Source organism: Babesia bigemina, scaffold Bbigscaff_77314, assembly GCF_000981445.1.
Source record: "Babesia bigemina genome assembly Bbig001, scaffold Bbigscaff_77314".
Taxonomy (NCBI): Eukaryota; Apicomplexa; class Aconoidasida; order Piroplasmida; family Babesiidae; genus Babesia; species Babesia bigemina.
In genome coordinates, this window is record NW_012237364.1 from 6,298 (window position 1) to 25,757 (window position 19,460).

Here is a 19,460-nt window from a genome sequence, read left to right on the forward strand (position 1 = left end):
TAATCGCTATGTCAACCCACCTTGTTACTTACCTGTTGTCCGCAGTGGTCGTGGCCACGGCGTTACATGTTGCGTTTTCCACTGCTCACGTTTCACCTAGCGGAATGATTTGTTTTGTCACGCATCCCTAATCACGTCACTAATCACATCTCAGACGCATAATTACTTGACTAGCCGCCTATAATTTTCCTGGACGACGTGGCCCGTTTCCTCTTCGTCCTAGGCTACCAGGGGTGTCGGCGCTGTGCTAGACCTGGCGGAGGGTATCCGCCGTGCATTTGGAATAACGTCGTTGATGCGATAATATGTCATTTGATGATGTGATTGACAGTTTCTCAGCTGTATAACAATTTTGCCTTATCAGAGCAAATCTCACTGCTAGCGATGCAACGTTGATTAAGCTGGAATGTGCGTGAGAACCGCTTCATCAATAATGCGTTGTTGCTAGTCGAGCGCGGTACGCGCATGTGACGGTATACACGTGGTAGCGATTATGCAGCCAAAGAGACACGAGGCGCCGCGATTGGCGTCAGATGAGCTAGAAACTAAACAGCAGGCAACGTCAGTTGCCCGTGTGACTGAAATAAGACGAATGGACGAAATGGGAATACACAAATCAGCGTCGCAACGCTGAGTAACAATATCACGAGCAGATTCACGTGATAGAATGTTAACACGTAAAAATAGCGATAAGCAATTAGACTAGCGCACAATTTAACGCGGTGGCACATGTGATAATTAACAGTGTACTTCTGGTCACGAAGCAGCTGCGATAAGCTGCCGTGATAAACAAGCAGACTAGCAGCGAGTTAAGCACGTCGTAGAGCGGAAGGCGTAAGCCGGGGGAATGGGAAAGTAGAGAGGGAGGGTATCAGTCAGCTATCAATTCAGCCGTTTACTTAGCTATTTGCTTATCTTCTTGGTTACCTCTTTGGGTACCTTCTTGGTCAACACGTTACTCAGCCGCTTGTTCACGGCTTCGTTGCTCCTCTCACCCTTATCGGTGATCACATATTCGTAGGCATTACTGCCGCTCTCGTAGCTCATCTAGCGAACACTTTCGTTGCTCTTCACTGCTCCTGATGAAGGAACGGGCGCCTTCAGGAACGGTTGGGAAGGGCCGGGAACTGGGCGAATGGTTGTAGCTCCGATTTGGAGGCAACCCAGCTTTTGAGGCTGGGTGAGAGTTGAGTGTTTGAGTAAAGAGTGCGTATGAATTTGATTTGAATAGAAATTAGCAGCGTAGTCATATGTAACGTAGGTGCGCATCGTCACTTATTCGAACGTTTTACCCCATCCCCGTGGGAGACCGGCCGGCGCATGGTGATGCGATATGGAATCCTCAGTGCGATGTCGTTGTTGACTGGAAGGCTGGGCAAGAGCCGTGAGCAGGAGCGAATGGCGCCGGAAGGGAGAGCGAAGGCCGAGATTCCGCTGAGGTAGGTGGTCGAGGTAGCGATATAAACGGTTTTCCTTGTTAGGTGAGCGAGGAAGGCTGCGAAATTGGTGAGTTTTTGCGTGATTCCATAACGTAGTGTGACTGTGAGCGAGATTCCATCGAGATTCCATGTGCATGAGTTTGAGTTGAGTTATGTAATGTAGCTGTGGCATGCGTGTTGAGTGCGGGTGGTCGTGATTAGTTAGAAACGTGAGTGAAAGTGCGAGGTAAGTGAGCCTTGAAAATGAGGCATGTCCCTAAGAAATTAACGGACTGTCCGGAAAATCTCCGTGAGTCCATCGACTGGTTGATCCAGGTTAGGTATGGGAATGGTGAAGGTAAGGGTCTTGATGAGTTGGCCAAAGCTCTGAAAAAGTTGATTGAGGAGGCTATTGAGAACGCTACTAAAAGCTTTGAAAAGCGTGAAAATGAACTTCATTGCAATTATCTTCCTAATAATAACAAGTGTTGTGAGGAGCTTAAACAGAAAATTGAGGGAGCTAAATCCGACAACTCCAAGCTTCTTAAAGCTGAATCCGACTTACAAAAGCACATTGATGCAGATCATTCTCTTACTGATGACGCCAGGAAAAAGCAGTTGAAGGATATTGATAATAGCCGTATTCAACTTGGTCACCTTGCTGGCCAGCTTGGAGGATTTGTTGGTCAAAGTGAGAGTGTTAAGAAAGCCGTTATGTATGCTATTATCGCTAAAATTAACAGTCATGAAGAGCTTAAAAATGTTTACTCTTCTCTTGTTACTACCCTTTCTGAGTCTGTCAAGTCTGGTGTCCAGGCTGGTGACACCAAGAAAATTAGTGAGCTTAATAAGTTAGTTACTGCAGAAATTCAGCGTCTTAATGATCAACTTAGTAAGCCTAATAACCTTAATAATAACTCTCCTTCTTCCCCCTCTCCCTCTGCTGACCCAGCCAAATTGCAGTCCAAGTTGGAGGCATTGGAGAAAGTGAAGGAGCTTTGTGAATTTTATGAGAATCTTAATACTAAACAAAATGATCCTAAAAAGCTCTTAGATAATTTATGTTCCGGCCTCGAAAAATTCCTCGGCTTCAACTCTGACTCCAAAGGCTACGACGGCAGTGGGATTGTGTACTCCGACTTGGACAGGCTGTGTGACGGGGTGATGGGATTTTTGAGTGGTGTGCTTGGTGCGGTGAAAAACACTCAGACATACAATGTCGGTAAAAATACATTACAAAACTTGGTAAGTAATGAAATTAACAATCATCTTTGCTCAGGGCACGAGGGCTTTAAAAGGCTTTTCGAAAAGTTGCCCAAGGAAATCGAGAAGTATAACAGGGACGTGAAAAAACAGAATGATGATATCACAGCCAAGATAAACAATTTAGAGATGCAGTTAAATACCATGAATGATAAGGTAAGTAAAGTTTTAGAAAATGATGCTGTTTCAGGTACAACCAAGAAATCCGTGCAGGCTGTGACGTACAGTGAGGAGCACGTGGAATACGCTGTGATAAATATTAGGCAGTATCTTCGTGACTGTCAATATAATGCCGATAGATTCAACGAAGCATTCGACCTAGAACAAAGATTAGACATGCAAACTGCTGTTAATGATCTTAACTCTAAGTTACGTAATGATGTACTTGTAGCCACGAAGGCAGTCAAACATGAAACACAGCGACTTGAGCAGTTGGCGCAGAAGGAGTGGGATGACTATAAATACATGAAGAGAACGGTGAGAGCAACGATGGAGAGTCTGAAATTATCAGTTAACGGTGAGGTAAAATACCAGGTAGATGAACTAGTTAAGAAATTGAAAGAGAAGGTTACGGAAATGAAAAATAACCTTGAACCAATTAGAGACAATCTCGGGGAATACATCGGACATTTGACTGCGTGGAAGTCAGCAGGCGACACAGCCGTTACGAAGGCGAAGTCGCAGTGTGATGAGATTGTTTCGAAGTTGAACGGGAGGGATTATCAACAAAATTCCGGGGATAAAGGAGCGGTGAAAAAAGCGGCAAAAGCATTGCAAGAGAAGGCGGAAGAGCTTAGGACCAAAGCGTACGATGCTAAGCAGCAGGTTGAGCAGAAAGTACAAGAAGCCTTGAAAGCTGTGCACCAAATGAATGATGACCTGAAGCAGGATTTGTCGAAGGTGAGGGAGGCGATTACCGGTGAGGTTGATAAAGTTAAGCAAGCAATTGGGAAGCTGTATGCAGGTATTACGACTGGAGAATCAGGAGAAGGAAATGAAAATCAAGAAATTAAAAACATAGTCGAATATTTCAGAACAAAACTTAAAGAAATTACGGGAAGTGTGGGTGGAAGAGAGAACCCTAAAACAGGTCTCATGGGAATTATCTTCCAAGTAAGAGAATATGCAAAAACGTTTCAGAATAGATTTAAAGCATCCATTCAGAGCATGGTTCAACAGTTGGTGGAATGTGAGGGTATACAGGAGAGACTCATAAAATCAGTTAAAGCAAAACTTGGCAGAGGTAACATGATAAGAGTTGATGAAGAAGTGAAACGCATAATCCAGCAGCGGATTATAAGTCCAATCGAAGCCATTAATGCTTCTTCATCAAACCTGGGAACGAAACCAAATGTTGAAGCAAATTTGTCTGATATTAAAGAATATTTATGCAATTACGGCAAGCAGATTGATGAGCATTTACAAAGAGCGAACGCATTTTTACAATCCTACGCCAAACAGTTTGAACACAGCCAAAATAGACCGGAGATTACAGGCGACTATTTTATTAGTAGGGTCGTCAAAACCATTCTTACCGCGCTACAGAAAGCGGTTAAGGGTGCGGAGAATGAATTCGATCAATTCATAATAGACTCCAAGATTGCTCAGTTGAGTATAGCTACAAGTGCAGCCGAGACGCTGGAAGACAACGTAAAAAAAGCTCTTGGCATTGGCTCCGGTAATAATACAGTTGCCGTCGACGTCGATAAATCTATAAATAATGTCAACGCTGTGGCTAGGCAGCAGTTGCCGGGTAATAGTGTTTCATCGGTTGACTTAAGTCAGGCCACATCTAGTTTTACGCGTTACACAAAGCACGTTGATCAGAGTAAACTGACTGCTCTTCAGACCACTAACCTTAATGCCATTCTTGACGCAAACAAACTCCCACACGCCATCAAAGGGATTAACGATCAGGTGGTTGCTGAGACGTTGAAAGATGTCGTAGAAGAAAAGAACGGAGGTGATACACAAATCCACAACAAAACCTTCTCCACTCTGCGCACCGCCGTCGACTCCAGCCTGGACAAATTCACCGAAGCCGTTGAAAAGCTTGTTAAAAAGGACAGCGTCAATACTACAGTGAATGCCTACCTGTTGGATTTGGAGAAGATGCTTAAGGAAAGTGATCCTGTCAAGGTTTCGGCTGATGGAATGACTGCCCACTCCTCCGTCAAAGGCCTCGAGAAAATAATAGGAAATTTCACCACTCTTAAGAACAACCTGGAGAGCGGTCCCATTGCATTGGCCGACTATTTCATCGAATCCTACGCTGACGCAGAAAAAGATCAAACCATACGAAACCTCATAGATTATGTCTACTCCCAAGTCAACATCGCTAAAGATCTCCTCACCACCGCCGCCCGCCGCAACTACGTCACCTCCGTGAAATCGCTCCTCACCGCGTTCGCGGACAAGGTCGAAAAGGAGTTGGCGGGGTTGCCGGGGGAGATTGATGCGGATCTGACGATCGGGTTCAAGGGGTTGATGGGAAACTTTTACGAGAAGTTTATTGATAAAATTAAGCCAATCAAAGAAATTAATATTAAGTCTACTCCCCAATCAATGCCACTGAGCACCGCAGCTGAAAAGGTACAGAGCGGTTTCGAGGAGTTCGTGGGCGCAGTTATGAAACAGACCGATATGTTTGGGAATGTGCTTGCCAAAATTGAGACATCAAATCATAATGATGACCAGATTCAAGACACTTTCCCCCCTCTACTACAGACAGTTATCTCAGTGTCACGGGCTTTGGAGGACACTTTTTCATACCTTACGGGTTCACATCATTTTGACTATGAGGTTATTAAACATCTGCAGAGACTACAAACGGCATTGAATGACTTCACTCCTACGAAATTCGGTGACACTTCCAGTCCAATCCTACAAGCATTAAAGGAGGGATTCTTCGGCATAGTTACGGAGCTTCAGAAAGTGTATATTAACACGTACTCTGGTCAGACGATTAAGTGGGAGGAGGGCAATCCTGAAACTACATTCTGCGCCAAAGCCTTCCTCAGTGCACTCGAATTTCTAAATGAGGACCTCAGCTATTTGAGAGAGCAATGTACTGAGAAGTGGTCGCCTAAACAGATCTATGCCTCAAGCAGTCTCGGCACATTCCTCCATAAATGCGGCTACGGCGTTGCTACTCTCGAATCCAAGCAGGACGGTGAGCTACGTAATAAGCCTGACTGCATGGGTTCAGATGTACGCGGGTTCCTTGTCGGCGAGGGATACACTGAAGTTTATAACTCCAAATCCAATATCAAACACGCATTACAATACATTTACGACTACCTTCCCGATTATTACGATGTTTGCCACCTGTCCACTTCATCCTCCAAAAGACCATGTTCCGTCTACGAAATGCTATGCTGGCTTACCGGGCTTCCGCACAATAAGGCATATAATGAGTTGTTACTACACGGTCTAAGTGATATGTTTGTAGACCCAAAGCGGCAGGAAAAAGAGGTCGACGGTGACATTGAGTTCACAGTGGATCGGACGGAACACGTGCACATCGACGCGTATCCAAACCGACTTACTTACGAGAACACCTGCAATCTCGTCGATCATATCTGTGCTAAATCGCACGACGTATTGTGTCGAATCCTTGGCACCGGTGACGAGAACACCATGTACGCTGTCGATTACTCCACCAACTCACTCAAGTTGTACTACCCCTCTTCGGGTGAGGAATGCCTTGACATGTTCCTCAACATTTTGCGTAGATTGTTCCCACCACTCAAATACTTGCAAACGCAATGTGGCATTGCCGCAAACGAATTCGGCTGGGCTGGTTGCCGTTATGGCAAGGATGTCCATACAACCAAATGGCCATGTAGCGGACACTCAAGCAGTGAAGCAACGTGCCATGCAAATTGTCAAACAACGTGCCAACCTACGTGCCAACCAAAATCGCCACTAATGAGCTACCTAAACGATTGCCTTCCGGGTCATTTACCTCACGCCCTGACTGGCATTGGTTGCAAAGCCAAATGTTCAACCTGCCCGAAATCCACGCCCGGGATGCCGTGTATCACGCCACTTGGATTCAGGTGTTTCTCTGGGACCACACGTGAAGGTAGAGATATATGTAACGTGTTGACCAAGTTCTTCGGCAATGGCGATCTTAGCACCCTATTCAGCCTACAACCCAAAACGCCGTCTACGCTGCCGGAGCATTTCGGATTCACGTTGTCGCTTGTTGCTGGCTGGGTTGGTAGCGACAACCAGAAGCGCAAGACAGGTGTGGAAAAACCTTTTGAAGATGCCATTAGTAGCGTGTCCATTGGCCTGTACGACGAGCGCACAAAGCTCACGGATGCACTGCGTGATGCCTATGGAAACAATCAGAATACGCACGATGCTGCGAAATATCATAATCAAGCTGGTAAGAACCAAGGTACTGAAATTAAAAATTACGACTTGTCAAGTCTGTCAATGGATACTTTGTGTTCTCGTGATAACCATTGTGGCCCGTACTTGGCGTCGCTGTGCCGGGATTACTACGGGTGTTTACCACACAAGAATTCGGAAACATATCTGTCATGGGCCGTATACCTTCCATGGACATTTTGGGACTTCCTTAAAAATCTGTACGATGCGTTCTGTTCCATCGCTTGTGTAGATTGGGGATGCCGTGGTTGCTTAAAAGGCGATAAGTGCAGGAAAGGATCACACGGGTCTGTCAACGACGTTACGAAGAAATGTAATTGTCAGTGTCCATCCATTGTGGAATGCAAAGGTGTAGCCTCGACATTGTACAAATATGGTTTCGTCTTTGGTGAAGCCTCAACGCTTAATAACAAGGATGCGCCCAAGAAGTGCTCTGATTTCTGTAGTCAGTTGGAGAATGTTATAAAATCGAAATATTTCAAGAAATTGTTTGAGGAGTGCGACAACTTCCTATATTATATCCGTTTCCCCTTCATGACCCTAACACTAGCCCTCTGGCTCCTCTCTTTGCTGTACCTCATCCACATCATGGTCATCCGCCTCGACCTGCTCCACATCAAATCGCATTTGCACAGTCCGTCAAGTCATAGAATTGCTGCTCAATCACTACTTGCTGCGGGACGTGTTAACAAGCTTAACAGAGTGTTTTATCTGCAGCCTTAATCGTACTCACGTGATTACTGTCTACACTCACCTAGCATCACCTACTCACCTATACAACTAATTGCTGTCTAATGTTTTAAATCACTCATTAATCGTCGTATGTGATTGCTTAGTTAGCATGTGGGTTATGTGCTGACCTAGTGGCTGACCTACCACCTGACCAATGCCATGACCAAAGTGCTGACCGAGGTGCTGACCAAAGTGGTGACCAAGGTGCTGACCAAGGTGCTGACCAATGTGTTGACCAATGTGCTGACCAATGTGCTGACCAATGCCATGACCAAGCACCTGACCTAGTTAAGGTCACGGCAGCGATGACATGGACAAAGCACCTGACCTAAGTGGTGATTTACAATCCACTCTACATCGCCCCTTATCCACTCTACATCGCACCCTTATCCACTCTACATCGCCCCTTAACCCACTCTACATCGCCCCTTTATCCACTCTACATCGCTCCCTAACCCACTCTACATCGCCCCTTATCCACTCTACATCGCCCCTTAACCCACTCCACATCGCCCCTTAACCCACTCTACATCGCCGCTTTACCCACTCTACATCGTTCCTTAATCCACTCTACATCGCTCCTTAACCCACTCTTCATCGCCCCTTAACCCACTCTACATCGCCCCTTATCCACTACACATCGCTCCTTAACCCACTCTACATCGCCGCTTTACCCACTCTACATCGTTCCTTAATCCACTCTACATCGCTCCTTAACCCACTCTACATCGCTCCCTAACCCACTCTACATCGCCCCTTTACCCACTCTACATCGCTCCTTAGTCCACCCTACATCGCTCCCTTATCCACTCTACATCGCCCCTTTACCCACTCTACATCGCCCCTTAATCCACTCTACATCGCCCCTTAACCCACCCTACATCGCTCCCTTGTCCACTCTACATCGCTCCTTAACCCACTCTACATCGCTCCTTAACCCACTCTACATCGCTCCCTAACTCACTCTACATCGCTCCCTAACCCACTCCACATCGCCCCTTAACCCACTCTACATCGCTCCTTTATCCACTCTACATCGCCCCTTAACCCACTCCTCATCGCCCCTTTATCCACCTTACATCGCCCCTTTACCCACTCCACATCGCCCCTTAACCCACTCTACATCGCCCCTTAACCCACTCCACATCGCTCCCTAACCCACTCTACATCGCTCCCTAACCCACTCAACATCGCCCCTTAACCCACTCTACATCGCCCCTTTATCCACTCCACATCGCTCCCTAACCCACTCTACATCGCCCCTTTATCCACTCCACATCGCTCCCTAACCCACTCTACATCGCTCCCTAACCCACTCAACATCGCCCCTTAACCCACTCTACATCGCCCCTTTATCCACTCCACATCGCTCCCTAACCCACTCTACATCGCTCCCTAACCCACTCAACATCGCCCCTTAACCCACTCTACATCGCCCCTTAATCCACTCTACATCGCTCTTTTATCCACTCTACATCGCTCCCTAACCCACTCTACATCGCTCTTTTATCCACTCTACATCGCCCCTTAAACCACTCCACATCGCCCCTTTATCCACTCTACATCCCTTGAATCACCTCGCCATAATACCGCTATGACCTCTATAAACCATCCTCATAACTTGTGCCTTGTCACCCTTCCCTTCCCTCCTTCCACCTCTGCCACTGCCAAGTCCCATCATGTTCACCTTAACTCCAAATCTCTCGAATTACCTCGTCTTATTAACGCTATGACCTCTATAAACCTATATAATAACTTGTTGATGCCGACCATTCTCTTACTGACGATGCTACTAGAAGAGCCTTGAATGACATTGAGTCCAAGCTCATTAGCCTTGGTCACCTGGCTGGGCAACTTGGGAGTTTCATTGGTGAGAGTGAGAGTGTTAAGAAAGCCGTTAAGAATGCTATTATCGCTTGTTTCGACACTAATCCAGACCTTAAAAATGACCTAAAAGATGATTACTCTTCTCTTGTTACTAACCTTTCTGAGTCTGTCAAGTCTGCTGGCAAGCCTGTTGACACCGAGAAAATTAGGGAGCTTAGTGAGCAAATTAAGAAAGATATTCAGCTTACTGAAGAGACAATTAAGAAGCTTGAATCACCTAAAATTAACTCTCCTTCTTCCCCCTCTCCCTCTGCTGACCCAGCCAAATTGCAGTCCAAGTTGGCCGCTTTGAGGAAAGTGGAGAAGCTTTGTGGATTTTTGACTAATCCTAAAAATGCGTCAAATGATCCTAAAAACCTCTTAGATAATTTATGTGACGGCCTTCAGACTTTTCTTGGTTACTCTCCAACCTCCAAAGGCTACACTGGCCAGGGGATAGTGTATTCGGACTTGGATAGGCTGTGTGACGGGGTGATGGCGTTTTTGAGTGGTGTTCTCAGTGCGGTGAAAGATGAAAATGAAGTGACAACTTATGACATACATCTTGATAAGAGACTTGAAAAAGTACTAGAAGAGGTAAATAAAAAAATTGGCTCCGGGCGTGCTGGGCTTGCGGCGTCTGTCGACGCGGTGAAGGGGTGGTTGGAGGGGTATGAAGGTGAAGTTAGAGAGAAAACAGAGGCATTAAAGCGTAATGTAAAGTTGCTGAACAATAGTATAACTGATACGTACATTGCGAAATTCGATAGTTACCATGATAGAAGTCTCGAACAAATTCACGATGTATTTATAAAATGTACGGCTGATCTATTTGGGACCATGTCCGTTCTGAAAAACAATTCGCAAGGCTATATGTCACTGGACTACGGCTTGAAAACTAAGTTAGAAGTTCCATTAGGAAAAATAGATGAAGCATTAAAGATGTTGAAAAATACCGCTAATGACAGCGATTTGTTCAGGCAAGCGAAGCGCGTCGATGATCAATTGGTGACACAGAGAGATCATGTTGTGAATTCCATAGAAACGGGGAGTAATGTATTGCTGAGCACATTTGCCGAGGAATTTAATAGGGTCGTCGGCGTAATAAACAGGTTGAATGATGATAAGAGGACATATTTTCAAGGGATACATGAGACGTTGACGGACGCTGAGAGGCTGATCCAAAATTTCGACACGACGTATAAGTACAAAATTGTTGAACAATTTGAAAATCTTAAAATTCATTTGGCGAATATAGATGCGGACAGAGGGGATAAGGGAAACTCGAAACTAAAAAATCATTTTGAAGCTTTGAAGACCGACGTTCAAAAGATTGGCAATGATGTGAGTGTGGAAAATATAAAATTGAATGAGTGGAAAGATGCTGCTTTGACAGCTGTGCATAAAGCACAGGCAACAATAGGTGAACTAGTTAACGTTCTGAATGGTGAGGAGGTAGGAAAATTGCCGAAGAAGAAAGCAGCCGTCACAACTGCGGCAGAAGAAATATATCAGCAGAATGAGCACCTTTGGGCTTCAATAATGCAGGCCGGGAGAGCGTTAGAGGAAAAAGTATCTGCGGCCCAGGAAAGTCTCAAGACCTTAGATGAAGCAGTTAGCAAAGATTTGATGGAATTAAAGTTCGGTATAAATGAAAGAATGGGATGGTACGTGGATAAACTGAAGGAAGCAGCAAATAAAGCAGATCAAGCTGCGAACGGGCCCTCGGCGTCATCTGTCAAACCGGATGACATACTCAACTTACTTGATGGCGAACTTAAGAAACTGTATTCCGCCGCCAAAGAAAAATCATTAACGATGAACGGTAAAGACTTAGGGAGTGATGATCTCAATGAAGCCCTGCAGGCTTTCCACGATAGCCTAAAACTGACTAACAAAAAAACTAATAAATCTATCACAATAATTGACGCAATCCGGGAAGACCTTCAAAATGCTGTAGCTGCCGCCTTAAAGAAAGCTCATCAAAAAGTGGATAGTGTTAAACACCTTATGACCCATTATAGAATGCATCTAAACGACAGTGGCGCAATTAAAAGTGCGATAAGAAGTATTCAAACCGATGTGAAAAAAGCTCTAGATGAAGCTCCCCAAATTGGCCACCTGTTATATACGTCCAACAATCTTACTAGTAAGTTCGACGCATTCATTCACGCTATTCAGCAGCTTGCTCAGAATGGAGCACCACATAGCCAAAATAAAAACAGCGTGTCTCACTACTTGGCAGACTTGGATCAGATGATTGTGACGGCTGATGAAGAAGGGTATACTTTGACTGCCGACTATTCGAGCGATTTGAATTTATCAATAAAACGGCTTGCAAAAATATACGATAAGCTGAAAGATTTGCAAAAGAACATCGCTGCAGTCACCAAGTCCACCGATGCCGGGGAGATCGACGAGATCATAAGTCACCTTCAGGGTCTTCCTGCTTTAGTTGATAAAGCCACTCTGCAGACAAAACAGAACATTTACGATTTGTATAATAACCTCGTAGATAAGATCTCGTTTATGCGTCAATCCTTTGAGCTAGCTGACAACGCCATGACAAATGCCATCAGCAGTCTTCAGCAAACTTTCAACTCAGTTCGTGAAAATGCTAAATCTGGTGTCGAAAACTTACGAAATTATCTTATTGATCTTGCCGTAAAATCATTCTCCACCCTAACCACTGAAGTACGAATGCTGTTTGCCGAGCGGCATAAAGCAGACTTGAAGGCCTTAAAAATCTCAGTTGAATCTCAGATACCTGTAGTCATTGAAATCCTGCATTACGACAAACGCAACGGTCTCAAAGGTCTCATGAAACGAATGAATAATCATGAAACCACATTTCAGAAGATGAGTACGCTTTTCCAACAGAGGAGTGTCGATGATTTCAAGCATATGGCATTACAATTTAAGATGCTTGTTGGCTCTTATTTAGAATACACCGAGGAACAAGCCATGACCCCCGGAAAGAGTCCACAGCCCACCGACCAGTCCGAGAAGGTGAGACATCTCAAGGACGCCGTGGATTCACTTCTTCACTACCTTAAACAAAATGGCCATTTGACTCGGCAATACATGTTTGACCATCATTTCGATGATTTACTCACCTCCCTCAACTCTCTTGTCACATCCCTCTCTCCCTCCTTCACCTCCCCCTCCCCCCTCCTCGGCCCCCTCAAGACCGGCCTCTCCAAATTCGCCGAGCAACTCGGCCACGCGTACGTGAACAGGTATAGTGGGAGGAAGATGGGTAAATTGCTTGAAGTTAAACCTTCATCTGAGAATCAAAAGCCTGCCAAAACACAACTTTCTGACACCTCAACCGATAATTACGATTTAACCCCTGAGGGCCGCAACTGCGCCAAGGTCTGCCTGACGATAGTGGAGATGGTGAGTGAGGACCTCAAGTATTTGAGGGAGCAATGTGAAACAAAATGGGCGCCAAAGAAAATTTATTCCGGTAGTAGTTTAGGTTCATTTTTGACAAAATGCGGTTACCGTGTTGCTATTAAGGACACCGACCAGAACGGTGAACTGCAGTGCAAGAGCAGTATGAAGGGCGAGCAAGTTCATGAGAGACTCATGACGAAGAAATACAGCAGCGATAGTGAAATTAAGCATCTTAAGGAGTGCGAATCGAATAAAGATCAAGAGACAGGGAAGCCTAAAAAATCCAGTAACTTCCACATCTTCGACCTAATCAATTGCCTTCATCACCACCTGGAGACATACTATTCCATCAATCACATGGCAACCTTTGCATCGAAAAAACAGCCATGTAGCGTGTATGAAATGCTGTGTTGGATGTCTGGTCTCCCGCATAACAACGTATATTTCGATTTGACAACGGACGGTTTCGATGCTCTTTTCGATAAGCGTGAGAAGAAAGAGGACGACAGCATTGAGTTCGAATACATCACGGTTGAGGATAAAACTCCCAATTCATTGACCGCGTACCCACTGATGATTCGACGTGGTGACATTACCAACGCAATTGTTCATCTAACATCCTACGCTCCCACCGTGCTCACTACTATACTCGGCACTGGAGACGAATTCACCACGTATGCTGTTGACTTCCGCACCAACCATCTCAAATTCTCGTATCCATCCCGCGCTGAGGACTGCTTACATACGTTGCTTGACATACTGCGTAGAATATTTCCGCCGCTCAAGTTCTTGCATAGCCAGTGTGACACTTTGACCTCCGAGCATGGCTGGTACAGGTGCAAGTACGGGAAGGATGTGCAGTCAGCCAAGTTGCCATGTACAAAGCACTCAAAGACTGAGACCGAGTGCCAACCTAGGTCACCACTTATGTCGTTCCTTGGGGATTGTCTACCCGGCCACCTACCTCATCAGTTAACCAGCGTCGGTTGTAAAGCCGAATGTAAATCATGCCCCAAGGCGACACCCGGGCAGCCATGTCTAACTCCCCTCGGCTTCAGAGGTTTCTCAGGAAGTACGAAGCTGGGTAAAGAGCTGGGTAACGTGCTGACCAAATTCTTCAGTAACGGCATCGCTACACCCTTACTCTCCTTCGTACCCAAACCGCCCAGCAGCTTGCCGGAACACTTCGGTTTTGCGTTGTATTTAGTTAAGGGTTGGGGAGAGGGTTCCACAAGAACTGGCAAGAATGGCACACAGGGATACGTTGAAGAGGCCATGAAAAGTCAGTCAATTAAGCTTTATTCCGACACAACTCCACTAACCGATGCGCTGAGAACAGCGTATGGTGATGCGCGAGGTAGCCATCAGGACAAGGATCATCTTCCTCTGTATGCAGATTTAGCAAGCTTGTCCATGGTTAAATCATGTGTTGATAAAGTAAACCACGTTTACTGCGCCCCCTATCTCTCCTCTGTCTGCGGAGATTCATATGGTTACTTTGCCAAGAAACACTCCGACCACTACCTCTCCTGGGCCATCTACCTCCCGTGGACATTCTGGGATCTGCTCAACAATCTCTACAACGCCTTCTGCTCCATCAACTGCCAGGACTGGGGATGCCGTGGATGTCTGAGAGGAGATAAGTGTAAGAAGGGGCAGCATGGTGTTGTTGATAAGGATAAGCCATCTGCCATCTGTCAATGTCCTTCCATCGTCGACTGCAAAGGCGTCGCACCAACGCTCTACCAGTATGGTTTCGTCTTTGGTGAAGCGTCGACGTTGAATGACAAGGATGCGCCGAAGAAGTGCTCCGATTTCTGTAGTCAATTGAAGAATGTTCTAAAATCGAAATATTTCGAGAAACTGTTTGACGAATGCGACATGTTCTTGTGGAGAATCCGTGAACCCTTCTCCTACCTTGTCCTTTCCCTCTGGCTCCTCTCGTTCCTGTACCTCCTCCACATCATGGTCATCCGCCTCGATCTCCTCCACATCAAATCGCATCTACATAGTCCCTCGAGTCATCGCATCGCTGCTCAGTCACTACTTGCTGCTGCACGTGTTAACAAACTGGGGAAAATGTTTTATCTGCAACCATAATCGTACTCACGTGTTCACTATCTACACTCACCTAGCATCACCTACTCACCTAACTTATGAATTGTAATGTTATCTGTTGTATCACTTATTAATCGTTGTATGTGATTGTGTAGTACAAAGTTAATGTGTTGGCTAAGGTGCTGACCAACGTGTTGACCAAGGTGCTGACCAAAGTGGTGACCAAGTTGATGGTCACGGCAGCGATGACATGGTCACGGCAGCGATGTCTTGGTCACGGCAGCGATGACATGGTCACGGCAGCGATGTCTTGGTCACGGCAGCGATGACATGGTTACGGCAGCGATGACATGGTTACGGCAGCGATGGCATGGCTACGGCAGCGATGACATGGTTACGGCAGCGATGACATGGTCACGGCAGCGAGGACATGGTCACTGCAGCGATGACATGGTTACGGCAGCGAGGACATGGTCACTGCAGCGATGACATGGTTACGGCAGCGATGACATGGTCACAAGTGGTGATTATTATCCACTCTACATCGCTGCTTATACACTCCACATCGCTCCCTAATCTACTCTACATCGCTCCCTAACCCACTCTACATCGCCCCTTAACCCACTCCACATCGCCCCTTACTCCACCTTACATCGCCCCTTTATCCACTCTACATCGCCCCTTTATCCACTCTACATCGCTCCCTTATCCACTCTACATCGCCCCTTTACCTACTCTACATCGCCCCTTAACACACTCTACATCGCCCCTTTACCCACTCTACATCGCCCCTTGGTCCACTCCACATCGCCCCTTATCCACCCTTCATCGCCCCTTTATCCACTCTACATCGCTCCTTTATTACTCTACATCGCCCCTTAACCCACTCAGCATCGCCCCTTTATCCACTCTACATCGCCCTTTAATCACTCTACATCGCCCCGTAACCCACTCTACATCGCCCCTTAACCCACTCCACATCGCCCCTTAATCCATCCTACATCGCCCCTTATCCACTCCACATCGCCCTTTAACTCACTCTACATCGCTCCCTAACTCACCCTTCATCGCCCCTTATCCACTCTACATCGCTCCTTAACCCACTCCACATCGCTCCTTTACCCACTCTACATCGCTCCTTACCCACTCTACATCGCTCCCTAACCCACTCTACATCGCCCCTTATCCACTCTACATCGCTCCTTAACCCACTCCACATCGCTCCTTTACCCACTCTACATCGCTCCTTACCCACTCTACATCGCTCCCTAACCCACTCTACATCGCCCCTTAACCTCCTCTAATCGCTCTTCTATCCACTCCACATCGCTCCTTTATCCACTCTACATCGCTCCCTTACCCACTCTACATCGCTCCCTAACTCACTCTACATCGCCCCTTAACCCACTCTACATCGCTCCTTTATCCACTCTACATCGCTCCTTAACCCACCCTACATCGCCCCTTAACCCACTCTACATCGCCCCTTTACCCACTCTACATCGCTCCTTTACCCACTCTACATCGCCCCTTATCCACTCTACATCGCTCCCTAATCCACTCCACATCGCTCCTCTACCCACTCCACATCGCTCCTCTACCCACTCTACATCGCCCCTTTATCCACTCCACATCGCTCCTTTATCCACTCTACATCGCCCCTTGATCCACTCTACATCGCTCCCTAACCCACTCTACATCGCTCCCTAACCCACTCTACATCGCCCCTTAATCCACTCTACATCGCCCCTTAACCCACTCTACATCGCCCCTTATCCACTCTACATCGCTCCCTAACCCACTCTACGTCGCTCCTTTACCTACTTTACATCGCTCCCTAACCCACTCTACATCGCCCCTTTACCCACTCTACATCGCCCCTTTATCCACTCTCCATCGCCCCTCTATCCACTCCACATCGCTCCCTAACCCACTCCACATCGCTCCTTAACCCACTCTACATCGCCCCTTTATCCACTCTACATCGCCCCTTAACCTTCTCTACATCGCCCCTTTATCCACTCTACATCGCCCCTTAACCTTCTCTACATCGCTCCCTAACCCACTCTACATCGTTCCTTTATCCACTCCACATCGCTCCTTTACCCACCCTACATCGCCCCTTATCCACTCTACATCGCTCCCTTACCCACTCCACATCGCCCCTTATCCACTCTACATCGCTCCCTTACCCACTCCACATCGCCCCTTTACCCACTCTACATCGCCCCTTTACCCACTCTACATCGCTCCTCTACCCACTCTACATCGCCCCTTTACCCACTCCACATCGCCCCTTTATCCACTCTCCATCGCCCCTTTATCCACTCTACATCGCTCCCTAACCCACTCTACATCGCCCCTTGATCCACTCTACATCCCTCGAATCACCTCGTCATATTACCGCTATGACCTCCTTAAACCATACCAATAACTTCTGCCTTGCCACCCTTCCCTCACCTTCTGACTGAGTCCATCGACTGGTTGATCCAGGTTAGGTATGGGAATGGTCAAGGTGATGAAGGGCTTACCAAGTTGTCTCAAGCTTTGAAAAAGTTGATTGAGGAGGCTATTGAGAAGGCTGAAAAGTCCCTCCAAGCCGAAAAAGATAAACTTGAATGCCCTGTTAAGTATAAGGGAAATGAGTCCACTTGCCAGTTCTACCAGAAGAAAATTGATGAACTTAAAAAATCTGAAAAATCTGTTAACTCTGAAAATAATCGTAATTTAGACCTATATAAACAAATTGTATCTGACTGCAAAAATTCCCACTCCCGTAATCAGGACTCTGCTACTAAGAAAGCTTTGAATGACATTGAAGAGCGTGAGAAACAACTTGAAGATCTTACTAATAAGCTTAAGAAATTCACTGAATCACTTGCTAAAACTAATAATGAAAATATCCTTGTTAATTTATGTGACGGTCTTGAGACCTTTCTTGGTTACGATAAGACTTCCAAAGGCTACACTGGCCAGGGCATTGTGTACTCTGACCTTGATAGGCTTGGTGACGGGGTGATGGGATTTTTGTCTAGTATAATCACTGAAGTAAAAGAAAATCCAAACTTATCATCTTACAAAACAACATTAAATGAAGCAGTAAATGAATTAAACAAAAATCTTAATAAAGGCAAAAAAGGTTTGGAGGCTGTGATTGGCCCGGTCAAGGAGGGAATTAAGGGGTGGTTGGGGGAGGTGGAAAAGAAAAATAATGATGTAACGAAATATATCGATGTTTTAAAAAATGACACGACTAATGCTGCAACCGGTATCGAAAAATGGAAAAATCAAGATTTTGATGAAGCCTCCAAAAAACATGGTGAGTTGCACAATTGGATCAAATCCATCAAAGAATTATCCAACCAACCGTATTATGCCATTCATGCGGTCGAATACGTCGATGAAAAACTCAGAAACAATTTACTTCCGCATATCAATTTACTGAATAACGCTATTGACACTTTCAAGCAGAATACGGTTGAGGATTACGATGGACTTCGCACGGTGTGCGAAAAGGTGGCTGCAAAAAGCAATGAAATTATTGATCAAGCAAACTTAGTCACGAAGACGGCAGAGAAGAAAATTGAATTGATGACTAGTCAGCTGGATAATACGATCACTGCACTTGATGAGCATGTTCAGAAAGCTGTGGAAGGTCTAGAAAACGCTACTCACGAACTAAACAAATGGTCTGAAAATCAAACGGATTCTTCTCTTCATAAAGCTCTTAAGCAATGTGCCGAAGTTGTCAAGGAGCTCGATTATAAGGAAAACAAGAATACGTTTTATATTCAACTTGCTGCCATTGACGCTGCGAAAGACGTTGTTGCTGAGGTGCAGGGAACATTGAGCAGCGTTAACAACCGCCTGATGATTTGGATCACAAAGGCGGCATTTTTGGTCAGCCAGTCCTTGCGTTTTGTTGCTACGATTCTGGATGAATTGAATGGAGAGGACGGTTCACATAATTACGTCAAACAGATTAAGGACGCTGCGGGAAAACTATATAAGGATGCATTGAAGTTGAACGGTGCTATGCGTGCGGCGCATAAACATATCAGTGAAAAGGTCCGTGCAGCTTTGGAGGCATTTGGTGAAGTGGATAAGGCTGTCAGAAAGGATTTAGCGCAGTTTAGGGATCTTATTAAAGCTGAGGTTGGAGTATATTTCGCTCAATTAGGAGCCGTGGAATATGGTGTGGTTAAGCAGAGCGGTGATGTAAGTCAGCTGGATCAAAAAGTTGGAGCAAAGTTCAGAGAATGGCTTCGACAAGCATCATCAACCCTCACAGTCATTACTCATACGAAAATCCAAACTGATCTG

The 19,460-nt window shown here is 46.0% G+C and overlaps 3 protein-coding genes across 3 annotated transcripts; all 3 read left to right on the forward strand.

The window, feature by feature from the left end:
• Positions 1-1,682: 1,682 nt before the first annotated feature.
• On the forward strand, positions 1,683-7,805 carry BBBOND_0006180 (hypothetical protein, conserved; the record flags this gene model as incomplete). Its single annotated transcript, XM_012915444.1, has 1 exon — positions 1,683-7,805. One exon carries the CDS (start codon positions 1,683-1,685, stop codon positions 7,803-7,805), a length of 6,123 nt encoding a protein of 2,040 aa, XP_012770898.1.
• A 2,370-nt stretch (positions 7,806-10,175) lies between these two features.
• BBBOND_0006190 (hypothetical protein, conserved) lies at positions 10,176-15,179 on the forward strand (the record flags this gene model as incomplete). Its single annotated transcript, XM_012915445.1, has 1 exon — positions 10,176-15,179. The coding sequence occupies one exon, from the start codon at positions 10,176-10,178 to the stop codon at positions 15,177-15,179; it is 5,004 nt and encodes a 1,667-aa protein (XP_012770899.1).
• A 2,464-nt stretch (positions 15,180-17,643) lies between these two features.
• On the forward strand, positions 17,644-19,460 carry BBBOND_0006200 (hypothetical protein, conserved; the record flags this gene model as incomplete). The annotated part of the gene is given in 2 exon segments (XM_012915446.1): positions 17,644-17,671; positions 17,683-19,460. Coding segments are annotated over 2 exon segments (1,806 nt in total), but the record flags the coding sequence as incomplete, so codon positions are not given.